This window comes from Panulirus ornatus, chromosome 14, assembly GCF_036320965.1.
Source record: "Panulirus ornatus isolate Po-2019 chromosome 14, ASM3632096v1, whole genome shotgun sequence".
In the NCBI taxonomy this organism is placed as follows: domain Eukaryota; kingdom Metazoa; phylum Arthropoda; class Malacostraca; order Decapoda; family Palinuridae; genus Panulirus; species Panulirus ornatus.
In genome coordinates, this window is record NC_092237.1 from 10,190,624 (window position 1) to 10,211,860 (window position 21,237).

The 21,237-nt window shown below is 37.1% G+C and overlaps 1 protein-coding gene across 2 annotated transcripts in view; it reads right to left on the minus strand.

Moving 5' to 3' along the window:
* The window catches only part of LOC139753298 (uncharacterized), a 46,127-nt gene that overhangs the window by 11,155 nt on the left and 13,735 nt on the right, over nt 1-21,237 (minus strand). Inside the window, exons 7-11 of one of the 2 annotated variants that reach the window (XM_071669585.1) lie at nt 15,155-15,238; nt 13,054-13,185; nt 9,786-9,926; nt 7,750-7,887; nt 6,250-7,242 (exon numbers count right to left, since the gene is read on the minus strand). In XM_071669585.1, the coding sequence (XP_071525686.1) occupies nt 6,250-7,242; nt 7,750-7,887; nt 9,786-9,926; nt 13,054-13,185; nt 15,155-15,238 (1,488 nt within the window). The remainder of the gene's footprint in view (nt 1-6,249; nt 7,243-7,749; nt 7,888-9,785; nt 9,927-13,053; nt 13,186-15,154; nt 15,239-21,237) is intronic. The other variant, XM_071669586.1, reaches the window with a different exon arrangement.

Sequence of the window (21,237 nt, forward strand, 5' to 3'; positions counted from 1 at the left end):
GATAAAGTTACCCAGCTCTCATAAATATCCATCTGGAGGAGTGAAGGGGCTAAAACAGCCGAAACACGGATCCATCAAATACGACACAGACATGACATTCACTCCTCACATCAATACCAACACAAAAGCAACACTAATACACTAATGTATAAAGCCCTCAGAACACTAAGTGGAAACAGATTTGAGCAAAAAAAAGAATCCCCCCAACATTAAAAACAAACAATTCATTTACTACACTTTAAACTATGCCTTGCCTGCCTGATCTTCCACCCCTCTCAAAATATAACAAAGCTGCAAACCTTACAAAATAGTGCACCTAGAACAAGCACTAGCTACCTAACAGCCATAAACTCACAACACCTACGCAATGATACAAAGTTTCTCTCCATATAGTCCCACCTCAACATGTCTGGCAGTCATTTCCATGAAACAGCACTAGACCCCTCCCACCTAAACCACTCTATAACTAACCACCAACCACCAAGCAGAAATAAAAAGCTTACTCCTACCCCACACTTCAGCACACTCAACTCACAGATATCCCCACCCCAACTATATAACACTGAAAAAGATATATACAATGAAATAACCTCACAAGTATTAAATGCATCCAACAGAAACTACACTCCCCAAACAAACACAAGTTACACTCTCCTGTTTATACTCAAGATATCATCCATCACAACAACAATACAAAAATTATCTCAATACATTCTAAGAGCTGAGCACTTACTACTCAACTGCCCTGCATTCTCTGCACACACACACACACACACACACACACAACATCAAAAGAAGTTATGACCTGTGGTTCAGACCAGTGGATGTGGCCAGCTTCCTGAATACTGCAGGAGCCTCATAAAGACTGAAGGGACTCCTGAGCCAGAAAGTAAGTAAAAGGCTTAGTCTATAACTCTTTCTCTACTAAAAAGAATAAACCAAAATAAAAACCACAAAATCAACATAACAATAATAATAATAATAATAATAATAATAATAATAATAATAATAATAATAATAATAATAATAATAATAATAATAATAATAATAATAATAATAATAATAATAATAATAATAATAATAATAATAATAATAATCGCTACCTCGCTAACGCGGGAGACAGCGACAAAGCAAAAAATAATAAAAATAATAAAAAGCATAAACCAAAATAAAAACCACAAAATCAACATGATAATAATAATAATAATAATAATAATAATAATAATGGGGATAGGGGAGAAAGAATACTTCCCACGTATTCCCTGCGTGTCGTAGAAGGCGACTAAAAGGGGAGGGAGCGGGTGGCTGGAAATCCTCCCCTCTCGTTTTTTTTTAATTTTCCAAAAGAGGAACAGAGAAGGGGGCCAGGTGAGGATTTTCCCTCTAAGGCCCAGTCCTCTGTTCTTAACGCTACCTCGCAAATGCGGGAAATAGCGAATCGTATGAAAAAAAAAAAAAAAAAAAATAATAATAATAATAATAATAATAATAATAATAATAATCGCTACCTCGCTAACACGGGAGACAGCGACAAAGCAAAAAATAATAATAATAATAATAATAATATAATAATAATAATAATAATAATAATAATAATAATAATAATAATAAGGTGCAAGAGGTGAAAAGAGGGCAAATGAGAGTTGGGGTGAGAGAGTATCATTAAATTTTAGCAGTGAAAAGCTTTTATCGATGATGTAAGGCATGTGTTGCTTCTATCAACTTGCCTCACACACCATATGCACTTAATACCTTCCACAGAGTATCTCTATCAACTCTATCATATGCCTTCTCCAGATCCATAAATGCTACATACAAATCTATTTGCTTTTCTGAGTATTTCTCACATACATTCTACAAAGCAAACACCTGATCCACACATCCTCTACCACTTCTGAAACCACACTGCTCTTCCCCAATCTGATGCTCTGTACATGCCTTCACTCTGTCAATCAATACCCTCCCGTATAATTTCCCAGGAATACTCAACAAACTTATACCTCTGTAATTTGAACACTCACCTTTATCCCCTTTGCCTTTGTACAATGGCACTATGCATGCATTCCGCCAATCCTCTGGCACTTCACCATGAGCCATACATTCGTTGAATATCCTCACCAACCAGTCAACAACACAGTCATCCCATTTTTTAATAAATTCCACTGCAATACCATCCAAACCCACTGCATCGCTGGCTTTCATCTTCCGCAAAGCTTTTACTACCTCTTCTCCGTTTACCAAACCATTCTCCTTGACCCTCTCACTTCGCACACCACCTCAACCAAAACACCCTATATCTGCCACTCTATCATCTAATACATTCAACAAACCTTCAAAATACTTACTCCATCTCCTTCTCACATCACCACTACTTGTTATTACCTCCCCATTAGCCACCTTCATCAGTGTTCCTATTTGTTCTCTTGTCTTATGCACTTCATTTACCTCCTTCCAAAATATCTTTTTATTCTCCCTAAAACTTAATGATACTCTCTCACCCCAACTCTCATTTGCCCTCTTTTTCACCTCTTGCACCCTTCTCTTGACCTCCTGCCTCTTTCTTTTATACATCTCCCTGTCATTTGCACTATTTCCCTGCAAAACTAATCCAAATGCCTCTCTCTTTTCTTTCACTAATAATCTTACTTCTTCATCCCACCACTCACCAGCCTTTCTAATCTGCCCACCTCCCATGCTTCTCATGCCACAAGCATCATTTGCGCAAGCCATCACTGCTTCCCTAAATACATCCCATTCCTCCCCCACTCCCCTTACCTCCTTTGCTCTCACCTTTTTCCAATCTGCACTCAGTCTCTCCTGGTACTTCCTCACACAAGTCCCCTTCCCAAGCTCACTTACTTTCACCACTCTCTTCACCCCAACATTTTCTCTTCTTTTCTGAAAACCTCTACAAATCTTCACCTTCGCCTCCACAAGATAATGATCAGACATCCCTAGAGTTGCACCTCTTAATACATTAACATCCAAAAGTCTCTCTTTCATGCGCCTATCAATTAACACATAATCTAATAATGCTCTCTGGCCATCTCTCCTACTTACATATGTATACTTAAGTATATCTCTCTTTTTAAACCAGGTATTCCCAATCACCAGTCCTTTTTCAGCACACAAACCTACAAGCTCTTCACCATTTCCATTTACAACACTGATCACCCCATGTACACCAATTATTCCCTTAACTGCCACATTACTCACCTTTGCATTCAAATCTCCCATCACTATAACCCAGTCTCATGCATCAAAACAGCTAACACACTCACTCAGCTGCTCCCAAAACACTTGCCTCTCATGATCTTTCTTCTCATGCTCAGGTGCATAGGCACCAATAATCACTCACCTCTCTCCATCCACCTTCAGTTTTACCCACATCAATCTAGAGTTTACTTTCTTACACACTATCACATACTCTCACAACTCCTGTTTCAGGAGTAGTGCTACTCCTTCCTTTGCTCTTGTCCTCTCTCCAACCCCTGACTTTACTCCCAAAACATACCCAAACCAATCTTCCCCTTTACCCTTGAGCTTCGTTTCTCTCAGAGCCAAAACATCCAGGTTCCTTTCCTCACACATACTACCTGTCTCTCCTTTTTTCTCATCTTGGTTACATCTACACACATTTAGACATCCCAATCTGAACCTTCAAAGAGGATGAGCACTCCCCACGTGACTCCTTATTCTGTTTCCCCTTTTAGAAAGTTAAAATACAAGGAGGGGAGGGTTTCTACAGATTATTATTATTATTATCTTGCTTTGTCGCTGTCTCCCACGTTACCGAGGTAGTGCGAGGAAACAGACGAAAGAATGGCCCAACCCACCCACATACACATGTATATACATACACATCCACACGCGCAAATATACATACCTATACATCTCAACGTGTACATATATATACACACACAGACATATACATATATACACATGCACATATTTCATACTGTCTGCCTTTATTCATTCCCATCGCCACCTTGCCACACATGAAAATAACCACCCCTTCCCCCCCAATGTGCGAGAGGTAGCACTAAGAAAAGACAACAAAGGCCACTTTCGTTCACATTCAGTCTCCAGCTGTCATGTAATAATGCACCGAAACCACAGCTCCCTTTCCACATCCAGGCCCCACAGAACTTTCCATGGTTTACCCCAGACGCTTCACATGCCCTGGTTCAATCCATTGACAGCACGTCAACCCCGGTATACCACATCGTTCCAATTCACTCTATTCCTTGCACGCCTTACATCCTCATGCAATGCTCAGGCCCCAATCACTCAAAATCTTTTTCACTCCATCTTTCCACCTCCAATTTGGTCTCCCACTTCGCCTCGTTCCCTCCACCTCTGACACATATATCCTCTTGGTCAATCTTTCCTCACTCATTCTCTCCATGTGACCAAACCATTTCAACACACCCTCTTCTGCTCTCTCAACCACACTCTTTTTATTACCACACATCTCTCTTACCCTATTGTTACTTACTCGATCAAACCACCTCGCACCACATATTGTCCTCAAACATCTCATTTCCAGCACATCCACCCTCCTGCACACAACTCTATCCATAGCCCACGCCTTGCAACCATATAACATTGTTGGAACAACTATTCCTTCAAACATACCCATTTTTGCTTTCCGAGATAATGTTCTCGACTTCCACACATTCTTCAACGCTCCCAGAACTTTCGCCCCCTCCCCCACCCTATGATTCACTTCCACTTCCATGGTTCCATCCGCTGCCAAATCCACTCCCAGATACCTAAAACACTTTACTTCCTCCAGTTTTTTCCATTCAAACTTACCTCCCAATTGACTTGTCCCTCAACCCTACTGTACCTAAAAACCTTGCTCTTATTCACATTTACTCTTAGCTTTCTTCTTTCACACACTTTACCAAACTCAGTCACCAGCTTCTGCAGTTTCTCACACAAATCAGCCACCAGCGCTGTATCATCAGCAAACAACAACTGACTCACTTCCCAAGCTCTCTCATCCACAACAGACTGCATACTTGCCCCCTTTTCCAAAACTCTTGTATTCACCTCCCAAACAACCCCATCCATAAACAAATTAAACAACCATGGAGACATCACACACCCCTGCCGCAAACCTACATTCACTGAGAACAAATCACTTTCCTCTCTTCCTACATGTACACATGCCTTACATCCTCGATAAAAACTTTTCACTGCTTCTAACAACTTGCCTCCCACACCATATATTCTTAATACCTTCCACAGAGCATCTCTATAAACTCTATCATATGCCTTCTCTAGATCCATAAATGCTATATACAAATCCATTTGCTTTTCTAAGTATTTCTCACATACATTCTTCAAAGGCAAACACCTGATCCACACATCCTCTACCACTTCTGAAACCACACTGCTCTTCCCCAGTCTGATGCTCTGTACATGCCTTCACCCTCTTAATCAATACCCTCCCATATAATTTACTATGAATACTCAACAAACTTACACCTCTGTAATTTGAGCACTCACTTTTATCCCCTTTGCCTTTGTACAATGGCACTATGCAAGCAAGCATTCTGCCAATCCTCAGGCATCTCACCATGAGTCATACATACATTAAAATCCTCAGGCACCTCACCATGAGTCATACATACATTAAATAACCTTACCAACCAGTCAACAATACAGTGACCCTCTTTCTACAGATACACAGACGTATACATTTATAGACATGTACATATTCATACTTAAGTATACTTAACCAATTTCCAAAGTCAAAATAAGAAATAATCAATCCTTTGATTCACTGAAATCCCTCTACACTTACAGGAATCTTTATATCTACAGCAGGTCACAGTAAATGGCTTAAAAACAAACATAAAAATTTATGAATCCTGCATGCAGCATATGGACCAAACACAAATTTGCTACTTAAATATTTTGCAAATTCATAATGAGAGTGAAAGTTGATCTTTGACAAAGGTCTGTGGACAAAAAGTGACTGATAGGGCTTTGGAATGCTGGAATGACAGGACCATTAAGTAGTGAAGTCTTAGGGCATTTGTAGATGACTGTCATATCACTTTTATATTCTAAACTGTTTACACCCTTTTCTGAGACCATGATTCAATTTGTTACCTACTAAGGATCTAACTGTGGTTGACATAGCTATAACTGTAAAAGTCATAAAAAAATATGAGATATATAACATGAAAAAAATTACTTTAAGTATAACTACAAACAATGAATACAAAAACAAACCTGTAATTCTCCTTTGATGGTCTTGATTTCATGTGTCATTATGTCTTTTGCTTTTTCTATAGCATCTTTAGCACTGGAAATGGTAACCACCTGCTCAGATAACATTTTGTTTTCAGTTTTCATACTCTCACAATTTTCTTGAAGCTCTTGCACTTGCTGAGAATATTTTGCAGACTGTTCTTTCACAGTGTTTTCAAGGTGGGATTTGTTTCCTTCCAAAGATGCTACACTTTCCTGCAACTGACTTTTCTCAGCTGCTAATCTTTTGAGTTCTAGGTCAATGCTGGCATTCTTTGCTTGTGCAGCTTTTAACTCTGAGTCTAAGGTAGAATTGACAGACTGAAGCTTTTGATTACTCTCTTTTAAAGTATCTGTCTCCACAAGAGCAGCTGAAAGTTTACTCTTTACATTTTCATTCTCATTCAATTCTAGTTTGAGTTTAGTCTGCAAATCTTCTATAGTTTGCGCTTTCTGCTTTAGAACTTCTTTCACAGATCCTAACTCATTATTAAGAACTTGGGAAGCTGCCTGCACATTATTCAAGTTTTCTTGAGTATCTTGAAGTGTCCTTTCTGCTTCTAACTTTTTGGCTTCAGTTTCAGAATTTTTCTTCTTTATTTCTAAAATTTCAATGTCTTTTACTTTAACAATTTCTCTTTCTTTGGATAAATCCATCTTTAAAACATCAATTTCTTTAACTTTTTCCTGCAATCCCTCAATAACTTTCTCTTTCTCTCTCATATTACCTTCCAACATTGTAGTTTTTGAATTTGCATCTTTGAGTGCATTACCAGCATTTGCCAATTTATTGTTTAACTGTTCAATAGTTTCAGCTTTCCCAGCAAGGGCATTTTCAGCAGTATTTCGAGCATGTTCTGTGTCTCTCAGACTTTTTCTTAACTCTTCTACTTGCTCTGACTTTTTCTGCAAGACTTCGCTTTCCTCTTTGGATGCATCATTCACCTTTTCCTTCAAACTCTCCAATTCACCTACCTGAAAATGAAAAACAATTATCTTTCTCCTGTGATTATCTACTACAACTGGCTATTAAGAACTTAAAGAAAAATAACATTCCAAAATCAAATTCATACTGTAAACAAAATTCTGCAAAATTATTCCAATCAATGTCAAAATATATAGTTTTTTATTTGCTCAAAGGCATAGCAACATAAAAAAATAATGTTTCCATTCTCTGATCAAAAACTAGATTTCCTTATTATGTTTACACAAGAAAATGGGGCACACTTTTTAGAATTGCATGTATAATATAGAGAAAATGAGTATAAAAAAATTAGAAATAAAATAAATGCAACATGAAGTCTATACTAAACATGTTTCAACTGCCTGCAACATTATCCCAATTAATCTTCATATGCAAAGTCTCTTAATACACCATGTTAAGGAAAAATATGATAAAGTTACATGTCACTATAAAGCAAGATTGAAATAAATCAAAATATAAGTTTTCTTTCTGTGAATAAATACAAGTAAAAGACTTACTTTCTCACTTAGTTCCCGAGTTAAGCGGCTTCTCTCATTTTCTGTTTCACTTAACTTACTCTGCAAAGATGGAACTTGATCCCGCAAAGTCTCCAATTCAGATTGAGTGGCTGCATGCTTCATATTCAATTCTGACACCTTTAAAAGGACAGAGCATATATCTTAGAACAATAAAAGCAAATTCAACCAAAATATTATCAATGAATCTATATCCTACATTCTTAAACAAACCTCATAATTTTTTAAAAACCTATATATTCAAATATCTACATATAAAGGAAACAGTCCCTAATCTTTATATATTCAATTCTCATGAGTCAAGTGGGTCAATTTCATTATTTGGTTTAAATCAGTGGCAGCACAAACAAGCAAGAAATTTGGTGTTCATTCTACCAAAGCACAGGCCCACTAGCATGCAAACTGATTTAGATTAATTGCAGAAAACATTATTCTCAAATGAGGCAAGATATTTTTGCATAACTCATATCCACAACTCAAGCCAACCCATTAGCTTTAGGCCTGCAATGCTCTCTGTGTTTTATGACATCTTGATTCCATCAAAGCTCACTATCTTAAGAGGCAATCTTTCTTTTATTCCGAGGAAATGTGTTTTGGAATTATCACTAGCTCATCACACTCTTTCAAGTTTTCACTGTAAAATCTTACTTTCTGGGATATTTGTCAATGTAAGGAACATGTGATAATTAGGAACTAAACTTGACAGAGTCTGGGTAGCAGGGAAGTTAGTCTCCTATTATTCCTTTTGCCACCCACTGGGGTCGAGTCTGGATATTGTAGTCTGACAAAACTAACTTGATCAAGAAAAAGGAATATTACTTCAAATGTGAGATAACCCTGCAGCTGCCTCTGACAAGATATAGAAATTTGACGTGATGTGTTGAACATATGATTATGAATGATGAATATAAGCAGAGGGAAATGATAAATATTTTCAGAAAAAGTACTTTGCATATGTTAGGTGTGTGTGACAATGTTAAGGAGTACTGAAAATCTGAAATAAAGAGAATGAAAAGATATCAAGCTTTCTGAAGGAGCAAGGAGCTGCAAGATGATACGTGAAGACCTTTGGATATAAGTTGGGTAGTTAGGAATGGGAGCAAATTGCAAGTGAGGACATTTTTAGTTGGAAAATTCAGGTGTGACAGACTTAACATGATTGTCGCAGCTTCATATGCAAAGTAAGAGAAAAGAGGAGCTTACGGATATTTCGTTTGTAAAGAGAATTTCAAAGAGCAGCTGAAAAACTGGATATAAGTAAGGCCATGAAGATGGATGGGTGGGAGAGAGATGACCCCTGATGAAATGTGAAATCGATGGGTATGTGATGTGAATCATAGCTTCATAAGAAGGTTAACTATATCAGTAATGGCATAGATACACAAGAGATAAGGTGTGTATCATTAAGAAACTTTGAAGAAATACAGTGCATTGTGCGAGTGAGTTCTACAATAGTGCTAGGTGTAGGAGTTCACCAGTTATGGAGACTCATTTGCCATGAACAACCCCTTCAGGAAGTTCCTGAAGGGACCAGGCATTAGAGATAAAGATAGCTAGGTGTAGGCTTATCAAATCAAATGACTATGATATTCAAGTTAACCTCATATTTTCTATGGTCTACGGCAAGAAATATGAATAGAGTAGCAAGGAGATTAAAAACTGAGTAGCAAAGGAATCAAACTGAAAACTTTATTTTCAAAAAATCTTAAATCAGAAGCTGAAAGGTATTAATAAAATGGTACAAGCTGAGGTTTACATAATGTGGAGTACTTCAAGACTGCATCAACAGTGGCTGCCAAAAAGATCTATGACACAGAATCTACACTAAAAAGAGTGTAAAAAAGAGAGAAGCAAAAATCTATGGAAGCAAGCTGATGAGGAAAAGAGAGTTTTGAAGAAGTTTAACCTTCCAAGAAATAGTAAGAAGGCAAAGAATGAAGAACATGAAGTTTTTGAAATAAAAATCAGTAAGCACTCACACAGTAAATGAAAAACTCTGTTATACAGTACATTCTTACCTGAGCTTCAAGAGCTTGAATATTCTGCATGTAATTGGCACATTTAGATTTGAGTTCGTCAGTCTGTTTTGTGTTGCTTGTCATAGCCACTTCTCTGTCTTCAATCTGACTATACAACTTTGCCACTTCCTCATCTTTGCCCTGTTGATAAGATGACCTGTATCATATATCAGTACATACCATAATTTGAAAGCACATAAAATGTTTGGATAAAGCAACTTACGACAGAATTATCAGAGAGTATGTGAAGCTTCTGGAAAAAAAAAAAAAAGGTTTCAAGAGCTGTATGATCATGCAACATATAAAACATATATCTGTGCAGTGTAATAAAGAAGTCTTATTTCTAAGAAATAAACAAACAACAGTAAGTCATGCTAGTCTGATGAACAGAAAGAAAAGAAACTGGGCTCCGAGTTCCTATGAAACTCCAAGGATCATGTACACCATGATTCATGTCAATCTGATGGAAAAGTGCTGGACAAGCCCCATCCCCCACATAGTCAGAAAATTTGTAACTTTGCAGTTCATCAATTAGCATGATTTTGTTCTATATCTATTTATTCTCACTTAACAAAAAAGACTAATAAGTTGGTAAGAACTTTTTAAAATTTCTATTTCAACAGATGGCAAGGCCTGCTGGTCACTCAGAGATTCTCCTAATGTCAATTTATGTTCACACTTTACCAAGGCAGCTGTTGAGCATAACTGTTCTTGTTGAAGATTGTGTTTCATGTGTTTGCCTTGCGGATAATAAGTGCATTATGTCTTCTCACGGTGAAAAACAGCATCTGTTACTCTTACTATGGAAATGCAGGAAAAATGCACAGTAACTGAGAACTATAGACAGTAATTGCTCAATTACATTCAGCAGATGCTGGAAGGAATCAATTAGTAAATCCAACAGGCTAAACATATAAGACATGACAAAGATCCAAACACTTAGAAAACAACTGAGATCTCCCTTAAACTCGAGCAGATTACGCAACATTACACAGCTCTGATGATGAGGTGTAGGACAAATGGACAGCAGTAAAGCATCACCTACTGCCTAAGAGTTCATGATTCTAAGACCAGCTGCAGTCTCTAACCAAAGACATCCATGATAAATATCAGCTTTTACCAGTTTTACTTGTACAGTATCCACTGGGACTGATTTATCATCTGCAGACAAATCTGGAAATCTACCTTTCTGAGCTTCTGCATCACCACCTGTAAGCCTACAAATTGAGAACTTAATGTATGAGCCTCCATAGATGCTTGGTGGGTCAATGTTTTAATGGGTAAGCTTAATCTGCCATGTTCTGCACAAGTACTGGTACTTAAAAAAATAAATGCATAAAGGAAGGCATATTTGTAAGAAAAATCTATTTTTTTCCTTTCATGAAATTCAGTATTGATTTTGGTTAATGCCAAACATGACTCAACATTTCTCAAAGATCCTATGTTAACAACATTCAAAGTTAACTAACTAGGAATACCTGTATATGAGCTCACTGACCTTGATACTAATCTTAATTACAATTATGGGGTTTCTGCTTCAGGACCAGAAATATTACATCTTCAGAGCAATGAGATTTCTCTAAGAAACTCAAGGGGTTAGGACCTTCTAACACCCTATCTATCTAGTTAGGCAGCACAAGCATTCCCCACCTATCACACTATCCACTGGAGTGGCAGTTTGCCAGTATCAGACTAATCTGTATGCCACAGTGATGATGTCACTGACCCACACACTTTAGGGGATTCATGGGACACTGCCTCAGATCCTCTATTGCATGTCTTGTTAGCAATGTGAGCATACTCTCATGAAGTAGGAAAGATTTATGAAAAACTATTTGGTAAGATCACATATAAAAATGCTAAAAAATTGCTTTTAAAGGTGATCCACAGGCACATGATAAAGCAATTTTTGAAGGAATCCCATCATCACAGAGTAGATTCACCATGTCTAGACTAAGGTTAAGGTGGTCACCCTCTTAAAATCATGGGTTATAACATGAAAACCAAGCTGAACTAGTTCCTTGTCAACAGGAAACTTTATAGATTCCTGGGCAGACAAGTAAGTGTTCCCTTTGTTAACCCTGATTTCCATACAACAAAAAGATTTTACTAGACAAAAAGTGCTAATCTTCTGGAGAAATCTTCTAAGTCCTGATGACAAAAAAGTATTCTAATACTTAACATTTGCACAATAGTTTCACACTCAACCAAGAATCTTGAGTTTGGTTTATCTTAATTCATAAGTTATCATAAAAAAGAAGGCTGTTAATGCATGGACACTGCATGTATTTCACTACTAGAGATTTCACATGTGGAAATATGATAATCTCCAAAAGAACTCTTCAAAGAAGTGATGATAAAAGTACTATATAGAGACCTAAAAGAAATGTTTTTTAAACCATATCAAAATAAAAACTGTTCTTGTGCTATAAGGAACTAGTCTGCAAAAGGATACATTCAAGAGCTAGGTGCCAGAAAAAAATTTTAAACTAAAAATTGTCTGGAACTTTTGAAAGGTCTAACTTAAACAATGATAGTGAAGCATTCAGCTCCTAAAGGAAAAGCTTTAAAAAGTTTTCAAAAAAAAAAAAAAATCAGCAGACCAATACCAAAACCCATATAGGATTTCTTAAGAGCATTCCTAAAAGAGGCCTGGTGTTATCAGCCTTCCTCATATCACAAACAAAGGGCTAGAGCAGGACTACAACATTAGGCATCTGTCTCATTTAAATAATCAGATTCTTCAGAGATGGACTGACAACTTTTTAAATAATTAGAGAACATATCCAGCCCACAAATGACCCAAAAGAATTCTGGGTTGCTGGGAGGATCAGTTCCCTGAAGTGAGTGTATCAGTGATGTCATCAGTGTGGATGACTCTGACTGGTCAGAGGCAGTTCCTAATATGAGCAAGCTGCCGCTACCACAGATTAATGGACAGCAATGGGTTGCGAATGCTTGTGCCACAGCACCTGTTTCAGGGGTGCTAGAAGGTCCTAACCCTACAAACATTCACAGGATATCTTATCATTCATAGGATAAACTGGCAGAGGAGAGATACAATTAATAAAAACAAGACTGAAAAGAACAATGTAAGGAAAAACTCTAGGGTTCCTACTCTGAACAGAAAAACCAAATAATTATTTGAACATCAACTACAAAGTTCCTGTTTTAGTGAAGGAATTCCTTACAATAAAAATAATGGTATACACCATTCAGATAATGTACAAAGAACATAAACCATACATCACTGACAGTAATAACTTACCTGTAATTTCTTTTTCATTAAGTCCACTTCATCCTTCAGGTTTCTTATCTCTTCTTTCAGTCCAGCTGCTAGTTCTGACTTTGACTTCAGATCACTTTGCAGTGCTGATTCCCTAGCCTGGAAACTGCTAGTCTGAAGGGAATAGTGAGTATAATTAGTTTTCACTAATTAACTAGTTTGCACTCAGATTTCTGTCATAAAATAATCTTTAAAACTGAATGAAAGCAATGTGGTCTTAATGTTCAGTAAAATAAAGCTTTTCAATAGTAATGTTTTAATTGGTAATGAAAAGTTGAAAAAGTGATAACTTGGCAAGTTTACACCTACAAAGTGCAGAATGTACAGATTATTGCAGTGTGTAGAAATATGATGGAAACACCCACTTAGGATTGTAAATCTTACTTTCTGTCTCATTGAAACGAAGCTCCTGAATCATCAGTATGACTTTTATAAGGTGACATCCTTTCCTATACTACCTATGTCAGGTCATCCTGTCTGAAAGACTATGACATCCTAAAAGCCTTTGACAAGGTATGGTACTGAGGCCTAATCTCCAAGCTCCCTCCTTCTGACTTTCTGCCCTCACAGTATTCTTTCATAGTGAATTTCCTTTCTGGTCAGTTTACTTATGTAACTGTTAATAATCTAAGCTTTCCTTCCATCCATTTAAGAACAACAGCATCACTTAGGTGTTTGCCCCATCTCCTACACTCCCTCTTTTTTATCAGTGATTTCCTTTTTTACTGCAAACATCCTAGTTCACTGATATGCTGAAGACCTAATATTGCATTCCTCCACTTCTTTCAAACCTCCTTCATCTTCATTAGTGCAATCTTTATCTCATTTCATTTCAACTACCTTTTCAAACTCTTACATGAATAAAACTTCCCAATGGGGAACACATAACTTAAGTTTACCATCTTTCCTAAAGTTAAATTTCCTTTAATTTCACTTCCTAAAACTCCCCATATCTTTCCCAGCTTCTTTGATTGCTTTACAATGCCACCACTCAACACAATGTTCACACTTGGTATCACTGTAACATGTAATCTATCTTAAATGCTAGAGAGCACTGCTCTTACATCTGGGATAATTTGAGCTCATATACATACTTGAACACATCAGGTCTAAAACAATCAGGCTTACCTACTCTACTAACTTGACTTATTTTCCTTAGGTGATACTGTTGGTTCTCCTTCCCTCATCCATTTGAACTACTTTGATTTATGTCCTGAAGCTCTGCATGTTTGCCTACTATCTACCTATCTTTATCTCTGATTCCTGTTCCTTCCAGGAACTCTCTCAGTGGGGTAGCCACGGCAAAAGAGTCTGCATAACTGGTGAACTCTAATGCTGTTTCTTAGTCTTTAGTGTCTCACCCTTAACAGGCCACTGGCAGAGGGCAACTCTAGCACAGTGTTTCCAGAAACTCCTTCCTAAAGTTCCTACTGGCTACTTCTACCTAAAGTGTTTACTTAATGTTCCAACCTTCTACTAATGCCTGTCTGCCTGCCTCCACCATTATTTGGACCAGAAAAAATCATCAACAACTCACAGCATCCTATGGATACAGGCCCCACAGACCTTTCCATGGTTTACCCCAGACGCTTCACATGCCCTGCTTCAGTTCAATGAAAGCACATCAACCCCAGTATACCACATCGTTCCAATTCATTATTTTCCTTTTTATTGTGTATATTTTTTTTTTATACTATTCACCATCTCCCGCGTTAGTGAGGTAGCGTTAAGAACAGAGGACTGATCCTCAGAGGAAAAACCTTCTTTGGCCCCCTTCTCTATTCTTCTTTTGGAAAAGTCAGAACTGGAGGGGAGGATTTCCAGCTCCCTGCTCCCTCCCCTTTTAGTCGCATTTTATGACACACAGGGAGGTATACATGGGAGGTATTCTTTCTCCCCTATTATCTATAATTACCCTAGAACCCTTTTTCTATGTGTATGAATATGGAAGAAGCTATCAAAATAGCTTTTGATACTGTACTTTGATAATAAATGGCATAATATTCACAAATGAAAAAATGTGAGATTCTAACTGATATACAATTTTACATGTGACATTTTCGAAAGTGAACAGATACGTTACCTCAACATCACTGTCGATCAGCTTCTCTCGCAGAGTCTGAAGCTCTAGTCGGAACCTATCCTCCAAAACCTTGACAGTGTCACTCTGAAAACCACATGCAACATTCTACCATCATGCAATAAGCTATTCAAATACAACATGGAGACAGTTAATTCTACAACAGGGGTGCCAGCCCAACAAACTCTAATTCTTGCCTTTTGTTATAAACATTTCAGAAGCATATAACACGAAAATGATCAATTAAGACTAAAATCTATTCAGTGTACACCTAAAATAATTGACATTTTCTTAAAACAGCAGGTCCTTGTTTGAGTCAAGTAAACCAAACCTTGCCATGAGATACCATGGTATGCAGTTAGTGGAGAAGGCATTGGTTATGGGGAAAATTTACAAAACACCTAAAACTTACAGTCATTGTAATTCTATCTCTTAATCATCTTTAACCATGTTCCAATATAAATATTTTCCCTAACGTATGTACGGTTCTGTCACAAATGAACGATCCATTTCGAGAAAAAAGGCCCTCCTGCATCAAAGCACACTTTTCCTATTCTCAAGATTATACTATTTTGTTTTTTCTGAACTGTAAGAGAACAAAGAACAACTACCCCTTTCATATAAAATAATTCAAACTGCCATGTCTCAAAAAAAATTTGGGGCACCCCTGTTCTACAAAAAAGGTCATGCACAATGAACAACATTTTGTAAATTGTAGGTAAAACAAATACATCCTTAAAACAGGAAATACTGCAGAGGTTTCTCTCCTGTGAGTAGATTTTCACATTAAATAAGCCAGACATGATCATAAGAGCAGACAGCTAAAACAGAACCCTTTTTTCATAGACTATCAACATAATAGTAAAAAAAAAAACTGAAGACCGATTTCTGTACTTTAACAAAAGCTATATGAATACATTTATGCTAAGCAATCTTTTAAAGTTGGGGCAGGTGATTCATGAAATAGAATGTCAAATGACCACAGTAATGGACACATTATTACCCATACAACTATTCCTTGAAGGCCACTCAATCAAAACCTTAAAAAAGATAAACTGCAAGGTAATAACCCCAACATGGGTCTCTCATAGCTCCCTAATATTACAGCAGTAAAAAAGGAAATGCTGAGAAGCTAGGCTCATTATCACCATACAGAATACTGAAGCAAGTGGATGACAAGTGCATAAGGTGTCCAGAAAAAATCCTTTTCCATTACCAATATATTTTCAAAGGCCAAGTCACACATATCTTAGTACTTTGTCATTTCTCTTTTGGCTTTGACTAGCATCTGCAGACATCTGGGCATGGAACTGGCAAGATTCCTGAAGTATTCTAGGTCCATGTTTTGAGTTCATAGGGTCTTGATCTCCTAAAAAAGGTGAGGCATGAATGAAGTATTGCAAGAAGCATGGTTGACTTTCATCTGGTTCCAGCAGTTCTCAATTGGGGAGTTCCTAGGACACTCAAACATTTGAATGTTTTTTCTCTAATAACCAATTCATCACCTTACAAGCCTTATGGCTGGGGGCACTATCTTGCAAAAAGTGACCACCTGTGACCCTCATAAGAAAAAAAGCAGATGGTCCTCCAGCACCATTCTGCACTGCTTTCCATTCATTGTAATGTTTTTAGGTAAGAAGTACAGCACTTCCCTATCTATTGCGATACTAAAGTAACTTCAGATCATCACACTGTCTAGGTGATTCATGGTCTTCAATGTGAAACAAGAATTATACCAGCAGGCACCCTCCAGTCTCCTCACCCTCCCCTGCCTTAACAGCAAACACCTGAAGGAATTTTCATCTGAAAACATCACCTTAACTTGTCTTTCTTTGAAAATGTGAGTTGTTTGCCTTGCATTTCCTTCAAAAGCAGGAGTTTGGCAGCTGGCTTATGGGAGGGCAATGTTGAATGGTTCTTTGAGAGATGTTTCCTAAACATTTTGGATAGCTTTTCATCTTAGGAGATTATCTGCAAATCTAGAAGTCTTCCTTGGGAGAACAGGGATAAGTTTTGGTGATGGAATGAAGATGTCAAGAAGGCCACAAGCACTGGCAGCCAGCCACCTGATCATGGATTCTGAGCATCCAGTGCAACAAGAAATCTCAAATTTTCTTCCTTCCAAGCAAGAATTTGGGTTTTCTCCTCCTCAGAAAGGTAAAAGCCAGCCATCTTGAAACACAGGTGGAAAAATATAGTGCCCAGAAGCGAAATTCCCAAAATGAAGAGGCAGCCAGGAGGAGTCAAGAAAGAACATCTTTCCCTAAGATAGCCTAAGACACACTGACGGGGTTGCTGTTGCACACACCATTAGAAACCTTAGTCTCGGGACCAGATGTACAATGAATTCACCCTGAGAGCATCATAAGCCTGTACCCATAATAAACCTTAGCCATGTATCACCTTTTAAATATATAGGGGCAGACAAGGTTTTTTTGCAGACCCTCTATGTCGCTGAAAGTTTATCAATGAATGGTATAATTATCTATCGTACAAAGGTTCCCTTTGCTGAACTCAACAAGGTTTCAGAGGCATGCTCAAATAGCTAGATATTCAGTTATATGATCTGGGATCGAACCACCAACACGTCACCTTCCTGGCACATCCAAACGCCTTTCTACACTATAAAACCAGTTCAATTACTTATCAGGAAAATGAAACATGAACTGAGGACTCTTTTTAAAAGAGTATATAGGTTAGCATACAGCTTTTGAAAAATGTTTACTCTTAAATCATAAAAATATGACTTCAGATGTGGGGAGTGGGTCTTGACCAATATATTAATCAGTAGAAACGATAGCAGTACTTGCCGCCAGATGCTCAACACATACTACAACTGGTTTTACAAACTTTGGAGATGCATACATGCACCAAAAGCCAAGTTTGGTAAGCTATTCATGGAGCAAGCACTGTAGTTGCAAATTACAGTATTCCAAGAAACATTTCAACTAACCATTAACTAATAATCTAACAAAACATTCATACTTTGCCTAATGGAAACAAGTTTACAGTCGGCATTGAGAGAATCTAGGGAAAATCAACTGTGATCAATGGTAATCTCCTAATAATTCTACAGAATTATGATACTCCACACAACTTCAGAATAATTTCAACACTCAGTCTTTGCTAGTTTAGTAGTAATTAGTTTGATGATTTGATTGGCTATATTGTACTCTAATGAAATCCTTTTCTTTATATCACTTATAATATATTCTTTTGAATTCTTTTCTTTACTTCAGGGCCTTAAGATGTGAATTTGCCAGAGCTGTCCAAAAACAGTATAGCTCAACTGTTTGGTGAATCAATACTGTACAAAATACACAAGATAAAAACATGAAATCTTATTCGAAATGGAAGTTTTTCTAGTTTTATTACACATCTATTATATGAATAACCAATTTCATTTCTATAAAAACTTCTAATTATTGTACAACTCAGACTGAATTAATCTTAGAAAGTAGAAAGTGTCCTGAGTTTTGAGAACAGCATTTTGAATAAATGTGGTTTCAGTGCATTATACATGACAGCTAGATACTGAGTGTGAATGAATGTGGCCTTTGTTGTATTTTCCTAGCACTACCTCGTGCACATGCAGGGGGAGGGGGTTGTTATTTCATGTGTGGCGGGGTGGCGATGGGAATGAATAAAGGCAGACAGTATGAATTATGTATGCGTGTATATATGTATATGTCTGTGTGTGTATATATATGTATACGTTGAGATGTATAGGTATGTATATTTGTGTGTGTGGACTTGTATGTATATACATGTGTATGTGGGTGGGTTGGGCCATTCTTTTGTCTGCTTCCTTGCGCTACCTCGCTAACGCGGGAGACAGCGACAAAGTAAAATAATAAAAAAAATAACATTACATAATATGACCTTAATGATGATATAAATAAAAATATCGCCCTTCTTCTTAACACCACAGCGAGCAACATTGTAGCTATATTAAACCTGGAACAACTGTGGACATGACATGATTTGCTGCCAGTTGTCATGGAGGCCCCATGATGTGGATGATCCTGGCGAGGAAATTTACCTATTGAGAGTTTCCACTCCTCCAGAGGACATGACTGGCTGGCCTGAAGTGAACAACTTAGGCAATGACACATTGATCTGACTTTCTATTTCATGGTTCAACTACCCCAAGAGGATTTGACAGCCATGTGTGTTTCCTTTAAGATATGCTGAGAGCAGAGCAAGGGTTAAGTGTATTTGCAATCCACTCCTAGGTAAGAAACAGTTATTCTTTTTCAAATAAACACCACATTTCTTCTTTCTTAGAATATTATTTCTAGAATACAATAAGCATGCCAACGAACACAAGTAAAAAATAAAGACACTGTTGTATTACAGAAAACACATCAATATCTTTCCTTTCCCAATATACTTTCATCTCAATTTTCATCACATACTGTTTACATTATTACAATACAATCACTCTGCCCCACAACTATCCATCTACTTATGGTGCACCTATAGCATTTTTTCCACATAAAAAGCAGCAATCACCAACAAACCACCTTCAAATGCTACTGCTACCAAATATTGCCACATAGCAATCTACACCAAAACATGAACACTTCCCACTATAGTATGATGTATTTATTACCTGGTATCTTCTGCATAATTCTGTCTTCCCATTTGCCAAAATCTGCATTTCTCACTCGTCTAAATCTGCAGGTGATTTTTCTAACTTCATTCCAAAAACCCATTTTGATGCAATATTCCCAATTTACTTCAATAACTACTCTCTAAAAAATACAATTCTCCAAACTCCCTTATCATGCGTACATTATAGTTCACAATACATTCTTAAGAATAAAAATCTCAATGGCATAAACAATGTAATCTTAATGTTCCTAATTCATGACTCTTGTGCAAACATTACACCAAACTAAAATTTGAGAGTCTCATTAAGAAATTTTTTAAAAAAGAGGCCCCTAAGCCATGATATAGTTATTAGGGGACTAGACAAAAGTAGCTCACAGTCCTCTTCCAGGCAGCAGTAGTCAGAATTTCAAAAGGAATATATTCAATGCCATTATCAACTGTACGACAGAACAGAGCAATAACCATCTCAAACTTACTTATCCCATACCTTGAAGAGGAGCTTTCTGATTTTTCGTAATAATCATCTCAAACTTACTCATCCTAGATCTTGAAAAAGAGTTTTCTGATTTTTTTTTTCTTTAAGGCTCCAGTTACGGACAAAAGTTCACATCAAGGCTGGGTTTGGTTGAAATATAGAGAGGATATGAGGGAAAATCAAGGGATAGTGGCAAGCGTTTACAAATTTTGGAGAAAGTGAAAAACTTGTCTTATTTCTATACTTGAAATAATCACAGAAAATATCTTATAATGCTTTCCCCAAGCTTGTTATTAATTCTCCCAAAGAAGCGTTCAGACATGAACTACCATTAATGACTGGACTGAACTAAGTTCTGATGAGCAGAAATCAAAGAGGAATAAGTATCATTTCTAAATCATATTTGAATATAAGCTAACACTACCAATTTGTGAAAGTGAAACCTAATTCTTCATCTTAAGAAGGCATCACACACTCCAGCTTTTCAGTGTACATTATAAACACTCGAAATAAGGTTAAAAGATGGTTACTGATACTTTTAGAAGTCCGAGTCTCTTCCATAAAAAGAACGTTAGCCATTGTCAAATGCTAAGTCAAGAAGAGCCTTACTATTCCCAACTCAAGCACAGTTACCTCACCAACAAAATATGTCTTAATTTCTTAATTAAGTTGTTACAGTACTACCTAAAATAGATATTCATAGGTGAGGACAATCCTCAAAACAAACACTCAAAAATCTATCACACATTAGAGGCTAGTTTCATAGGTACTTTATTATGTCAATTCTGATCTAAATTGCATGTTTATCAACAAAACCCCTAACTTGTCTTTAACCCTTATAATTTTTCTGGGAAGTTCTTGATGTCACATAGCTGGTATAAGCAAGATATGCAAACAAAAAATACAAAAAGGCCAAACTTGGTTAAAACATGCAAAAAATAACTTTAATAGGGCCTGAAGTTCAGTGCGATAAAATCATCTAAAATAATCTTTA